General features: G+C 37.1%; 1 protein-coding gene across 1 annotated transcript in view; it reads left to right on the forward strand.

Annotated features, from left to right (window-relative positions):
- fut8b (fucosyltransferase 8b (alpha (1,6) fucosyltransferase)) overlaps positions 1 to 10021 on the forward strand; it is a 234379-nt gene extending 224358 nt beyond the window's left edge. The window contains exons 10-12 of the mRNA XM_033990801.2: positions 4167 to 4343; positions 5250 to 5400; positions 8570 to 10021. Coding sequence (XP_033846692.1) covers positions 4167 to 4343; positions 5250 to 5400; positions 8570 to 8908 — 667 coding nt within the window. The 3' untranslated portion in view covers positions 8909 to 10021. The remainder of the gene's footprint in view (positions 1 to 4166; positions 4344 to 5249; positions 5401 to 8569) is intronic.
- The last annotated feature ends 4514 nt before the right edge of the window (positions 10022 to 14535 follow it).

Genomic DNA, 14535 nt, shown 5'->3' on the forward strand with positions numbered 1-14535 from the left:
GATTTGAGCTGTAGAAGGTTGGTTAAATAACTTCTATGACTTATTACAGACACAAGTTGGTTACTTGTGTGTTGTATTCAGCTATTTTGTTATTTTAGCTCATGTTTTTTTAAATATTGTACATTTAGAATAGTTTTTTTAGGGGATGCTTTATGATTTGGTTTCAGTATTATCGTTTATTGTCTAGATTTACTATCGCACTTCAAAACGTGTTATTGTGACGTGTTTTTTTTTTCAGTTTAAACCTTCACTTAACAAAATAAAGTGTTGTCATCTCTTTTTATTAGTCTAATCTTAACTGTTGTGTAAATTAGACGAGCTTTTGCCTTTGTTTACATTATGGTTGCCTGGTAACGGTTATAGAATCACCTGTTGGTAGGTCAGAGGTCAGATCAGCAGTGGATGAAGTACTCAGTTTTGTTACTTAAGTTAAAGTACAGATACAGAGGTTAAGTGTTTGTTACTCAACTAAAGTAAAAGTGTCACATAAAAGTAAGTAAAGTAAGTACCTGTTTAAAAATGTATTTTAAGAGTAAAAAGGAAAAGTATTATAAGTGTTAAATGTAGTAATATTGATTAAAGATGAGACATATTTTGTTCAACAGTAAAAATACAAATCAGTTTCTTTTTTTTTTAATGAATTTTGCGTATTTATTTTTGTTTTGCTCAAAGCCGAAGCTTAAACTTGAAAACTTCAGTCACGATGTTGCCACGAACATGATAAAAATAACCACTTAAATCAGATGATTTAAGTGGTTAGATGATACTATTTACTTTTCAGTTCTGTTCAAAATGTAGTGCAGTAGAAAGTACAGATACTGCTTTCAAATGTAATGAGGTTAAAGTAAAAAGTATCCACTGTAAAATCTGCTTAAGTAAAAAACAGATACCTAAAAAAGTATCTTAAGTACTTTACTACTTAGACTTTGTTAACTTCCATCACTGTGTCATATCTGATGCATGGGAAGTAAACCAGGAAGTAAAATGATCATCATCAAAATCAAAATATAATATGCAAATGTAAAAACTTAAATATAATAATGTTAACTATGTTTTAATGAAATAAGTATTCTAACCTGTTCTATGCACTTTGAGCTCTGACTCTATCCTCTGTGTTCACTGACTGACCCATATGGCGAGTCTGTTTTTTCTTTCTTCACACACTAAAAATAGAGCCCATATAGCGTTGGGAAAGTTGGATAGAGAAAAGAGGCGGCCGACACAAAAGCCTCCTGACCCGAGATCTCTCACCAGATTTGCAGTGAATAGGCCACGGCGGCGGAATACAAAGTAGTGACATGCACAGGTGGAGAGCCATTCAGGAAGTGAAGGCTGAGTGATACCTGTGTGGGAAAAAGTCTTTGTTCCATATAGATGTGTCACAGTGCAGAGGGGAAGTGTAGCCACGCCTCTAGCTCCGCCCATGCCACGATGCTGCCATGTACCCAGATTTTTTTTGTCTTGTTTTTTAATATAATTACAAGAATGTATATGAAAGTTAAAAATGCTTGAAGTAAATCCTGTGAAAAACATGGCTAAATGGCAGTTTTTCATTTTTACCAGCTGTTTTTCAGTTTTAAAGTTAACACATCATGAGAAATCAAACTTAGCTTTCACATTATGACACTGTTTATTCATCCAAAACATACTTGAAGTTCTGTTTAGCTTCTGTCCCTCCTCTCCCTCTAAGCCACATGTGTCAAACTCAAGGCCCGAGGGCTAAATGTGGCCTTCGACATCATTTTATGTGGCCCAGGACAGGGTAAATTAAAAAGTACGATGGTCTTAAAATGTCATTTTATCAGGATACAAGCAGTTACACAGCCTTATTTTTCACATCTTTGCAAATGCATATGTAATATTTGCAACTTGAATAAGTAAGGAATATTAAATATAAATATTAAAAAGTAGTTACAGTTATTTTACATCTCGCCCTTTGACAGCAGCCGATTTGCTGATGTGGCCCTCGGTGAAAATGTGTTTGACACCCCTGCTCTAAGCACTCAGAAAGCACTCCATTTCAATTCTCCATCAGATTTTTTAGTTTCTGGACTCACTTTGAGTATTTCTGCAGTCATATTGGTTCCTCTAAAACTGCGTGTGTGTATTAGCATGCTGGTCACATTGATACATGTTGCTTTGTTGTTGTTTTTTCGTAACGCCTCACCAGGGGGAGCTCTAATGCAGATCTGATCACTTGAATATAGGTTTCTAGCACTTAATTTTCTGAAACATAAAATAAAAATGTTTAAAAGCGAAAAAGGCAATAGTGATGTGAATATGATATGTCCATTACAATATATAAAACATGAAACGGCAAGTATAGAAAACATAAAGCATCATATTTATTTCTACAGGGAGACACAATGAGACACTTAGACCTTCTTTTTCTTTGGCTCCCTGTTCAAAATAAACAAACAAAACAACAAGTACAGAAGTAAATTTAAAACATTAAAAACAGGAGCAGGTGTGAGTATAAATGTTTGTTACCGGATCATTAAATTGCATTTGTGGCGCCGAAGTATCCAATTTTGCTTGTCCTTGAAATATATTCCATTTTAGTGAAGCAAAACAGCCAAAAGCCCTTTTTTTCACGACTCAGTTCTGGTGCGGCTCGTCCTTTAGACTTATACAGTTATGAGATCTTGTATTAAATGTCCCCGTATCAAAGATTAACAAGCAAGTCAGATATTCAGACAGTCTATGAAGTAGTCCCTTATAATTAAAAAAAAAAAATTACGAGGGAATAAAACGTCATGCATTATCAAACGAGGAACTTTACTCGTTGCTACAGCAGAACTATCAGTCTCCTCCATCTATTTCACCACCAACATTTCTTTGCCAGTCGTTTGCCAACATGTCTCCCAGTTGAATATATTTAGTTTTTTTTTATCATGAATACTTACGCCGGTTGTGTTTACCTCCTTCACCTATTTTTACCTAATCTTTATTTTACGTTTCCGTTAATTCTGTTTGTGCCTGTCTACGCTTTAGCCAATGAAATCCTCTAAGCCGCAGATTTTTTTTTCATATTTTTTGGCAAACGATTAAAAGACGTCTCCCAGCATGCAATTCTCATCAATACACCGCACCGCTTCTATTCTGTCCATATATAAAAGTCTAAATACAGATATTACACACGCGACGTTTCAATCAATGCATCTTTTTCAGTTTAAATATCCCAACGTGGCAATCCATTTTTTTTTTTTTTTTTTAAAGCAAGTATTGATTTTTTTTTTTTTTTTTTTTTTTTTTTTCTGTCTTTGTAAGTCTCACGGCTAATCATGCTAGCTTCACAAAAATGCAGACTGTTCTTATGTATGCGCTAGAATGGGGTTTTGGTCTTTACGTTTTCGCTTTGCTAGCATCGGATGAGCTTAAAGCGCAAATCCGCATTGAACCGAGGAACGCTGTGTCATGAGAGGGAACAGGAAGCTCTAAATCTGTGTGTCAATAAAGAGCTGATTTGGGAAGCGTTTGTTTGGGAATGTTTGGGAAAACTGAATTCTCACACAATTGGGGCTTTACAGTATTTAGTCCATATTAAATAGCAACATCATTTTGTTTAAAGGGATATGCGTCGTACGTGCATTATATGTTCGGGTTATTCAGTCATTGTCCAAATTGTAGTGGTAGAAAAATGCATTCAAGACAGATGCATAAGAGTTTTTTAAAAGGTTTTTGTATTTTTTATATTCTAATTGATAAAAAAATAAAATAAAAATACATATTGGGGCTACTAATCCTAAAAAATAAACACAAAAGATGGATGAATATCACATTTGTAACAATTCAAAATATGTTTAAATTACAAAAAACAACTGTACTTTGAAATATAAGTCTGGAATCTGAAAGAAAAAAGTTTTTAAAATTGGGTTTTCTTGCCAAAAAAAAAAAAAAAAGCACCAATTTTTACTGTGACTGGGTTCGCCCCTCCACAGATTTGACCTGTAACTTGGCCTGATGTTTAATGCCATACTGGGGGACATCGTGGCTGCCATTATGCACTACTAGCCTCTTCAACAACATGATCACACTGATACATTCGAGCGGACTATTCCGAGTAAATGTCTTGCTCAAGGACGCCACGTCAGGATGCTGGTACCAAGGATCAAACCCACAACCTTTATGTTACTCATATATTTGTATTTCTTCTTTTTTTGCAGAGTGCATGTGCGGAGGACGGATAAGGTGGGCACAGAGGCCGCGTTCCACCCGATCGAGGAGTACATGGTCCACGTGGAGGAGCAGTTTCAGCATTTGGCTCGACGAGGACACGTGGACAAGAAACGGGTTTACCTAGCAACAGACGACCCATCGCTGCTACAAGAGGCCAAGACCAAGTTAGTACCTCAGATTTCAGGAGTACAGTGGTCCCTCGTTTATCGCTGGAGTTACGTTCTAAAAATAACCCGCAATAGGCTAAATCCGCAAAGTAGTCAGCTTTATTTTTTACAATTTTTATATATATTTTGCAGCTGTAAAACCCCTCACCACACACTTTATACACCTTTCTCACACAGGCATTAACATTTTCTCACATTTCTCTCTTGTTTAATTAATTAACAGTGACTCACGTGTATTTCACAGTTCCTCTGGTCTACAGTCCAACAGCCAATCAGGACAAAGAACACAATGCACGTTCAGACCGTGTAAAAAACATGTAAAATTGCAGTTAAAAAATCCGTGACACAGCAAAAGGTGAACCACGATATAGTGAGGGACCACTGTATTACATTTCCAGTCCCAGTTGAAATTTTTTTTATAGTGTGGTGATTTTGATGTCACTCTTTCTTTCTGATGCAGGACCAGTATTTACTTATCTATTATGGCATTAAAAAAAAAGAAAAAAGAAAAGAAAATACACAAATTTTAAAGGTGCATTTACGTTCCCCCACCTGCTTGTCTCCATGGAGATATTATTGCTTCTCCTGAAATATTTAAAGCCATTCTATGAAACTTTTCTGGCAAAGCAACAACATCTCCCTGGAGACCAAAAGGTGCCTGAACCCCCAGAAAAGTCGTATAGGGCCTTTAAAGCCCCACCCCCCTACTGCAATTTCCTTGATCCACAGTAAAATAATAATGCAAGAAATAAAATAAATGAAAATAGTCAAAAATATCTTCAATCGATAGAAACCTTGTCAAAACTGATCTGAAGTCATTCTGAAGTAACTCAATTTTTCCATTCATTCCATTCTTTTACATTTGACTCAAAACCTGTCTTTGTTGTATCTTTGTTATCGTAGGTATCCAGACTATGAGTTCATCAGTGATAACTCCATCTCGTGGTCGGCTGGACTGCACAACCGCTACACGGAGAACTCTCTGCGCGGGGTCATCCTGGACATCCACTTCCTGTCCCAGACCGACTTCCTGGTCTGCACCTTCTCCTCACAGGTGAGCTGGCTCTCATTCAAGTTCACTCACAAAAACGAATAAGCCGATACAATGCACTTTATAGGTCAGACTGGATCAGATTACTGCAGATGAAAAGGTTTGAGTTCACCTCTGTTGCATTTTTCACAAGGATGTAAGCCACAAACATGACTTCATAATAAAATTGCAGAAGTTCTTAAAACCCCTCATATATTTTTAGCCAAGTATAGTCCAAAAAAAAAGAATATGCAGAAGTTTTTATAGCTCTGAAATCCTTGCATCTTCACAAACCTGACTTGCTTGCTTCCATGGAAATGTTGTTTTTGTATCTATAATATTCTACAGTATATTCAGAATATTCAGAAGTATAATTTAAACTTTCTATTTCCATTAATAATGTGGTAGTTTTGATGTCCCACTTTCTTATTTCTTACAGTATGTACTTATCCATTATGGCATTTTACAAAAATAAAATAGAAAATACACAAATGTTAAAGATACATTACGTTCCACCACCTGCTTGTCTCCATAGAGATATATTATTGCTTTGCCTGAAATGTTTAAGCTTTTATGAAACTTTCCTGGCAAAGCAGTAACATCTCCATCTCCACAGAGAATGAAGTATGGCTTAAACGTTCTATTTCCATAGAATTATGCAGGTGACTTGCCACCTCCAGAAAGTTACACAGTGTTATTTTAAATTTCATCATGTTTTTCCTCCATAGTCAGAGGTCGGCGAAAAATAAATTTAGAACTTAAAGTTTGGTTAAGGTTAAGTTAACCTAACTTTAGGCTGACTTAATGAAAATATAAAGTCTGTTCAAACAAAAATATATAAAAAAGTACAATAAAACAATAAAAAGTGCATGTGGAGCAAATGTAAGAAAACAAGAACAGGAAAAAATCACAACTTTTCATGAAAGACAGTTTCTGTGACAATACATCTGTAATAAAAAAAATAATAATAATACACTTTTCAGCGTTTTAGTAAGATGTGAATATGAGACTCAACAAAGTAAACACAATGCAGCATTGTTTCCACAGAATATGTTCCCTTTGAAATGCCTGACATCTTTCAAGACAACAACCAAAGCTCACTCAGAAGTCACATAATGCTTACTGGAATGCATGCTAAAGGAAAACTGCTTTTCTTTGATCTCAGGCTAAATAAATAGATTTTATTATCATTATACAGTGGAGCATGTGACACATTTTCCTCCAGAGACACTGAGGTCAAACTTGTATTCTGTTTACGGACAGCTCCACAAATCCCAGGTGACAGTCACAAGGTCTGTTACGTCTCTCATGCGTTGTGAGCGGACCCATTGTCTAGTTCTTGCCGTACACGTTCTACTGAAGTTAGCCAATCTTTTATGCTGTTGACTATAATGACATTTCTATTATTCCGAGCGTGTCGCCTCTCAAAGTGCTGCTTTAAAGACACTCGCAACAAAAGAGGAAATGGGCCTCACGCCAGCTAGCTACAAAAAAGATAAGAAAGAACTCTGTAATTCTCATAATTTGCCAGCTTTTTTTAGCTCAGGCATTTGTAGGAGTCAAGCCTAATGCACTGTACCCACCAATTTTAGAGCGTTTATGCTTCAATTAACCACAGAATGTATTGAAGAAAGGAATCAGAAATAGATCCATATTATTTGAACAGTGTAACGGTTTATGGATACAAAATTGCACTTAAATTAATTGTTAGGTGTCTCGCTACTTATGAAATATTTTGATAAATGATCGTAGCTAGCCATTGTTTACACACATTAGGCTCATGTGGTCATTTGTGTTTAGTCAGTTTTCTGTGTACATAATAAGGTTTAATCCAGGCTAATTAGCAAGGATGCTAACACATCAATATACCCATAATTGAAGTTGAAGACCTCGTTAACTAGTACAAATTTTGATAAATGACTGTAGCTGGTATTATTTCATATGTTAATGATGGAAAGCTTAATAATTGGACTGGCAAATTAGTCAGCTAGCTAACAAACTAGCAGAATAATTGCCAACACATTAGAGCACTTATTATTAGCTGAAATCATAACAAAAATATATGTGTATGTAAAAAATGTTTAGGGTATGATGATTTAAATTTATTGTTAGAATTATTGTGAGACAAAACTATGTTACATTTAATCACTAGTGCGTAATCTTTGTGTGTAACTAGCACTAGCACTAGCATTAGCAGTGTGTCTCGGTTGCTGGGCAGTGGGAGCTAGACTTTTCCCCTTTGCGCTCCACGAAGGCTACACGGAGGAGCAATCTTCATCGGCAAAGTCCTTCGAAGGATGAGGAGAACGATGTATAGAGCCACTTTACACCAGAATGGACCATGTGACCATATTAACTGGGTTTTCAGTAGGTGATGGCTGTCTTGCCAGTCTGTCTGTAATATTGACTGTGGACTAGTGAGCTGTCAAATCACTTGTCTGTCATCGCACACTGAGCAGACATCAATATTACACGCTGCCTAAAAATCTTTAAAAAGTAGTAGTTCACCAAACAATGATAAGAACTTATATTCCTTTTTAGGTGCTCGAAATCCATGACAAAAAGTTGACATTTCTAAAGCCAGCCTCTAGTGGTGGTGTGCGTTATTACACTTCCATTGGCTGAAAAAAAACAACAATAAATATTCTGAATTTGTATACCATGAAAGCCGACATTCACCTGTGTTGTACAGTTGCAAACCCATATAACTAATCAAACTGACATCTTTCAAGTAATGTCCTGAAGCTAACTGAGGCACTGCTCTGTCTGAAGCTACGTTACTCAAATTAGACTTGAATTTGAGCTTTGTTTTAACACAACCTGACCATAAAGAACTGACATGGCTGGAACTACAACAAGTGACCTGATGTGTGTCGTTAAACAAGTCCCACTCAAGTAGCGATTACAAGCTAGCATCACAACAAAAAATCAAACACCTATGAAAGCATGTATTAATCACAGGCTCCAATAAATATGTTGTTTAAATCCATTTTAGAATTTTTAGACCTTCTAAAAGCTTATGGCTGTGTTTCTTATTGTGTGAGGTCACTGCAGAGTATCAATAGTGCTGATAGGACTGCTTGCTACAGGAAGGGCAGCAAATGTAAATACACCATTTGATACCATCCCTATTCCTATACCTGTGACCATAGTCTAACTGCTATTTGCCATTTCTTTCATGTGTCTCTTTCAGGTTTGTCGAGTAGCCTACGAAATCATGCAGACGCTGCACCCCGACGCCTCCTCTTTCTTCTACTCCCTGGATGACATTTACTACTTCGGAGGTCAGAACGCCCACAACCAGATCGCCGTGTACCCGCACCAGGCCCGGAACAATGAGGACATCCCCCTGGAGCCCGGAGACGTCATCGGAGTTGCCGGCAACCACTGGGACGGCTACTCGAAAGGCATCAACCGCAAGCTAGGACGTACCGGTCTTTACCCCTCCTACAAGGTTAAGGAGAAGATCGAGACGGTTAAATACCCTACTTACCCTGAAGCGGACAAACTGCTCAATACCCAAAATAATTAACAAAAAAATATTCCAAGGAAGTGAAGGATTAATATTTAAATTGAAGGAGCTTTTTAGCTTTTTTGTACAGACTTTATCTAAGCCGAAAAATCCAGGGGTGACCAATGACAGAAAATGCATTGTGTTTTTATGTTAAATGCCTACGTTAGGTCTTGGAAGACATGCACCTAAACTACTACTACTACAACCTCCCCTCACCTACCAATGGCCTACAAACCCTAGAGACGTAGAGACATTTTAAATACAAAGACAACTGACCTAGCTCGCAAAGAGTTATGGGGCAAGGGGACACCCCTGCCTTGTACCTGCGAGCGTTGACTGAACAAAAAACTGGAAGAAAAAAAGTGTTGAGATTTTTATTTAAATTCTTTTCAAGTGATTTTAACCTTTGCCTTTTGCTCCGTTCCTGCTGTTTTGTTTTGTTTTTTCTTATTTGACTGAATGTACTGTAATTTCTCTATTGCCATGCTCACCGAGGCCCTTTTTGATCCCCCTTCCCATTCACTGTACACTACTCCTCCCCCGCTCCTCCTCGTCTCTACATGTGCAATTAATTTTAAAGATACCATATTGTGCTTTTTTAAGTGTTTTTAAACGGTCTTAATGAATTCATTTTGGTGCGAATGTGGCTTGTGCATTGTGAACTGTACATTGGATGCGTGAGAGACTCCAGAAAGAAAAGCGCGGATGAACAAAGCTTTTAAAACGTCAATGGGGCCATGTCACGATGGTGCCTATTATTGATAAAAAAAAGTGTGTTTTTATATTATGTTTGCCTCTATTTCAACTTCACTCCAGACTGAATAATGTTAAGTGACACTGAATTGAAATGCCAGTCACTCCAATGGTAAAAAGAACAATGATGCGATTATGGCTAACTCCCAAATGCACGTGGCTCACCAATTTCAAAGCACTGCACTTACAAAAAACGTTCCTCAAAACCTCTTCACTGTCTGTCACAATGTTTGTCTTTTACCTTTTTTACTTTTGCTGTTTTAAATTTAAGAGAAAAAATGTTCAGATCCTCCCAAAAATCATGAAGGCTTTTTTTATGTTCACGGGCATTGTCTTTGATAATCACCAATCAAAATAAACTTGAGAAACCAACACAGTACTTTTTGGTCTTTTGTGTTTTCATCTATTACTTTGTTGATAGATTCCATGTGTCATATTTCACCATGTTGCTGATAAGAAACATATTTACAGCCCTGGTATAAAGCAGCATTTAATGTGCATATGAACAGTTTTCATGTTTTTCCAAATTATGAATTGGTTTGGTGGGATCGTACCTGTGGTAAATGTTTATCGTAGTTTTACATCAGTCAAATTGTAGTTTGTGGGAAAAAGTTGAAAAGAAAAGTACAAAAATATAGGAAGTAGAGGTTAGTTCTAAAACAGATTACCTCTATGTCATTAACACTGAAATTTCTATATAAAATGCAGGGACCCTTTTCTCCCAAAGAACATATTTTTCAGATGTATTAAACACTGCTTTAACAAAATAGTGATGTTGGTATTTATTTTTATGTATCTAATCATAATTATTGTGCAATTTAGAAAAGTTTTGGGCTAAAATGATAAACTGACGTGGTATTGTGATGAGCACTTCCTCCACACAGGGCCGGCTCTAACCTTCAGGGGGCCTAAGTAGAATTTGTCAGTGGGGCTCTCACCACTTCAGTGCCATGTAGGTCAAAATGAAGACAACACTCATCATCTCAACCAGAAAATTTTAAAGTCTAGACATTTTTTTTCCTGATTTCTGGTGCATTTTAATGTGTTTCAGTTGGCTAAAGTGGGCTTAGATTTATAAATTCTTAATAAAACACTGAACTGGATAGAGTAGCCAAAAGATGTACTTAAGGGTACACTCACTTCAAAATGATATTTCTCAAGAAGTATAAAGTAGTGATTCAAGTTAGAGTAGCATAAGAGGAACAGGCTGCACAGAGCATCATATTTATATTCATCAGATAATTTGAGGTTAGTGTAACTGGAAGAACTGAACATTAAATAATGCACAAAATCTGCTAACTTCAAAGAACAGATGTCTGTGTAATCCCTCAGTCCAGGTATGATCCATAGTAAAAGAAAAATTTAAATTTGTCAACTGAGCAAAAAGTTATAGGAGTGAAAAAGTTTGCTGCTTGTCCAGTTCTTCAGTTCTGGTGTCCACCAGTAATCAACTTTTTGTCCAATTGACAGATTTATTTTTTTTTCTTTCACTATTTCAAAGAACAGACCACAAAAAGATCTGCTTTTGATTTTAGGAACATTTTAGGCATTCAGGCGTCGTTCACATGTCGTTCTTTCGTCCAGCAGATGAAACAAAGAGAGGTTTCTATCCTAATCAACGTTAATCTGACAACAGGAGCAGTGACCCGTTTTAGCCTACACTCATGTCATCTGACACAAAAGGATCAGCCACAACCAAAAGCTTCACTGTTTTATCCTGTAGGTCCAGTGGTGTAAACTGGTGACATATTTCATTACAATGTTTCTTGCCTGGTAAATCCAGACTGATATCTCTCTGTATATTTATATAGATTGATATCAGTCTGATCCCCAAGCTCAAAATGCTCTGTTTCACATTGTGATGTCATGAAGTGGTAGTTTTGAAGTTAACTCATTTCTTTTACCTTTAATCCAGTAAAGATTGACAATTCCAGGGCTGAAATTGTCCAAGTGATTCTAGTGAAGGTGTGTGGAGTTTAAAAACACAGCAGGGCACTTCCTGTATTACCACATGACATCACAAGGTGGAACAGAGTGTTTTCTGTTTGAGAGAAGAATGATTTGTGTGTTAAACGTGTGAATGAAACAAAACACAACTCCAGATTTGTTTGTGATGAGGAAACATAACAGAGATCAGAAAATACCACAAAATGGACCCTTTAAGAAACTGGAGATGGTGATGGTGGATGGTATATATTTTAGTGAAGTGAATAAGAACAGTGACTCAAAATATTTACAACTGCAGGATTGGTAACCAGTTTGGAATAGAAAGTACATAAGTAAGTACTGTACTACCCACCTCTGACTTCAGGGCCACATTAGAGATGCTGGTTCTTTCTGAGAGGAGGATAATGTAGTTATCAAGTTTTTTCGTCAGCACGTCTGTAACACCTGCACTCTCTCCACGTACTTCACGAATCAACACCGTTTTTCATTTGAAGAGATCATTTCCCAATGAATAATTTGGAACATCATCAACAGAAGTGTCTCGTTTTTATAATCTCGATGTCAAAAAATGAAGGAGCTTGTATCCAAACATATAAGTCGGGCTACTTGGACTTCAAAGTTTGTTTTTATGAATCTTTTTACAAACATTTCGAATCATTTCAGTTTCATTTACAATTCAAACCAGCGCAGTGCATTTGCCTAAGACACATCCCTCTCTGTATTTTGACAGGAGTGGCTTTTTATACAATTACAAAAACTCTACCACAGGCGTAGAACAGACTCGAAAATGAATTTTTATATTTTGTTTTAAAGGGTTGAGAAGTCATTACATTTTGCATGGAGAATGGAAGCTAAGATGCAGTTCCAATTTCCTCTTATGAGACACGGTCAGCCATCAAAAGTTATTCATCTGAAAGTCAAATTTGATTTCTATCGGCTTGGCTTAATCAACCACCGCTTTGCTGGCGTTTAAAGGTGCACTATGTAACTTGTAGCTCCTGATGGAGGGTCTGCCACCTGCTTGTCTCCGTGGGCATTGCTTTATTCCACATTAAAGCATCAAATGTATCTTTAGCCTTGTATAAATAGGGCTTCTGGGTAATTAGAGCTGTGGTTCGCTGGAGACGAGCAAAGGGAATGTTTTCAACGTGGTCCTGCTCCTGAATCTCTGTCAATCACATTAACTCCATATATTTTAGGCCTGTCACCATAATCACGTATCGTTTGATATATGAAGCTGGAATAATATTTTTGGGGGTCTATATTCATCGTGTGGACTTTTTCTTTGCACTGCTGGGAAATTTGTGGTTATTTTTTGGCTAAATGATAAGATTTAAGCCATAAAAAACTCATTACAGATGCACCCTACTGTTCATTTATTGCAGCTCATGTTTTTTTTTTGTTGTTTTTTTTTTACGATATTGCAGATTTAGAATAGTTTTTGTGGTTTAAACTTGCTCATGGGTTTTTGTGTCAGTGGCATAAATAAGTTTGAATATTATCATTTATCGAACTTGTATATTATATGTTACGTCAGCCGCCTCAGCCTCCCCAGATCCTCCTCTTTTCCACCACTTTCCCTAACAATTTGTTGTCTATTATTTGCAATGGCGGGAAGTACAGTGACTTTTGGTGTTTTTCAGAATACAATTAAAGGAATATGCTGTGGTATTTGCTTGTGCAGTAAAAACTTTTACTGAGAAAAATACAAAGCAGAATTCTAATTAGTGATAATTAAATGCAGAACAAATGGAGCAGCAAACATAAAGCTGTTGGATCCTATGCCATGTTATTTCACTATAATATAACACAACTCAATACAAACCAACAGTACTCTGACTGGACCATGAGATACATTTTAATGCAGGTATTTCATATTCTGTAACTAAATACATTTCACTTTTCTCATCATTTATTTTTATTTTTTTATGTATGATTTTTTTTTTTAGATTTTATTTTAGATTATAAAAAACTGATTACATAGAAAGTGTTGTAGACTGGGGGGCCCAAAGATTCAAACTCAGGGTAAAAGGTTCGAACAAAGTTTATTTACAGACACGGAAATGTAATCGTAGGTTGACGGAGCTGAAGTCTTCGAGCAGGTCGTAGATAGCAGGGTCAGAGGCTGGGGTGTTCGTATCAGTTGAGGTGAGCTGGGTCAGAGGCGGAGATTCAGAGTAGTAGCGGGATCTGGCGAAAAATGAAAAATAACCAGCAGAGTATTAATCATAAATGCAAAAACTAGACTGAGCCAAGCAGAATAGTACCACGGGGGGATACACAGACGATCTGGCGCTGAGTGTAGGATCCTCTGTCCCTTTGTGCTCCACAGGTGCAGCTTGATTGTTGATGGGTTGCAGGTGTGTAGTGGGAGGTACCAGAATCTCCGTCCAACTCCAGGCTCAGACACAGAGGGAAGAGCGGAGGACAGCACGAAAACACAGGGCAGACTGGGATCTTGACAGAAAGGTGTAATATCCAGGACTAATACTACTAACCATTTAGTATAGTTAGAGCAACCACTTGATATCCACGAATATACACTGCCTGGCCAAAAATAAAAGCTCACATGCTCTAATATTTGGTTGTTCCGCCTTTGGCTTTGATTACGTCACACATTCGCTGTGGCATTGTTTTGATTTCGCTTCTGCAATGTCACAAGATTTATTTCCACCCCGTGATTTTTCACCAAGATGTTGCATTGATGATGGTCGAGTCTGATGCTGCACAAAGCTTCTCCAGCACATCCCAAAGATTCTCAATGGGGTTAAGGTCTGGACTCTGTGGTGGACAATCCATGTGTGAAAATGATGTCTCATGCTCCTGATCCACTCTGTCACAATTTGATGAATCCTGGCATTGTCATCTTGGAATATGCCCGTGTCATCAGGGAAGAAAAAATCCATTGATGGAATAACCTGGTCATTCAGTATATTCAGGTGTCA

This window comes from Periophthalmus magnuspinnatus, chromosome 24 (genome assembly GCF_009829125.3).
Source record: "Periophthalmus magnuspinnatus isolate fPerMag1 chromosome 24, fPerMag1.2.pri, whole genome shotgun sequence".
Taxonomy (NCBI): Eukaryota; Metazoa; Chordata; class Actinopteri; order Gobiiformes; family Gobiidae; genus Periophthalmus; species Periophthalmus magnuspinnatus.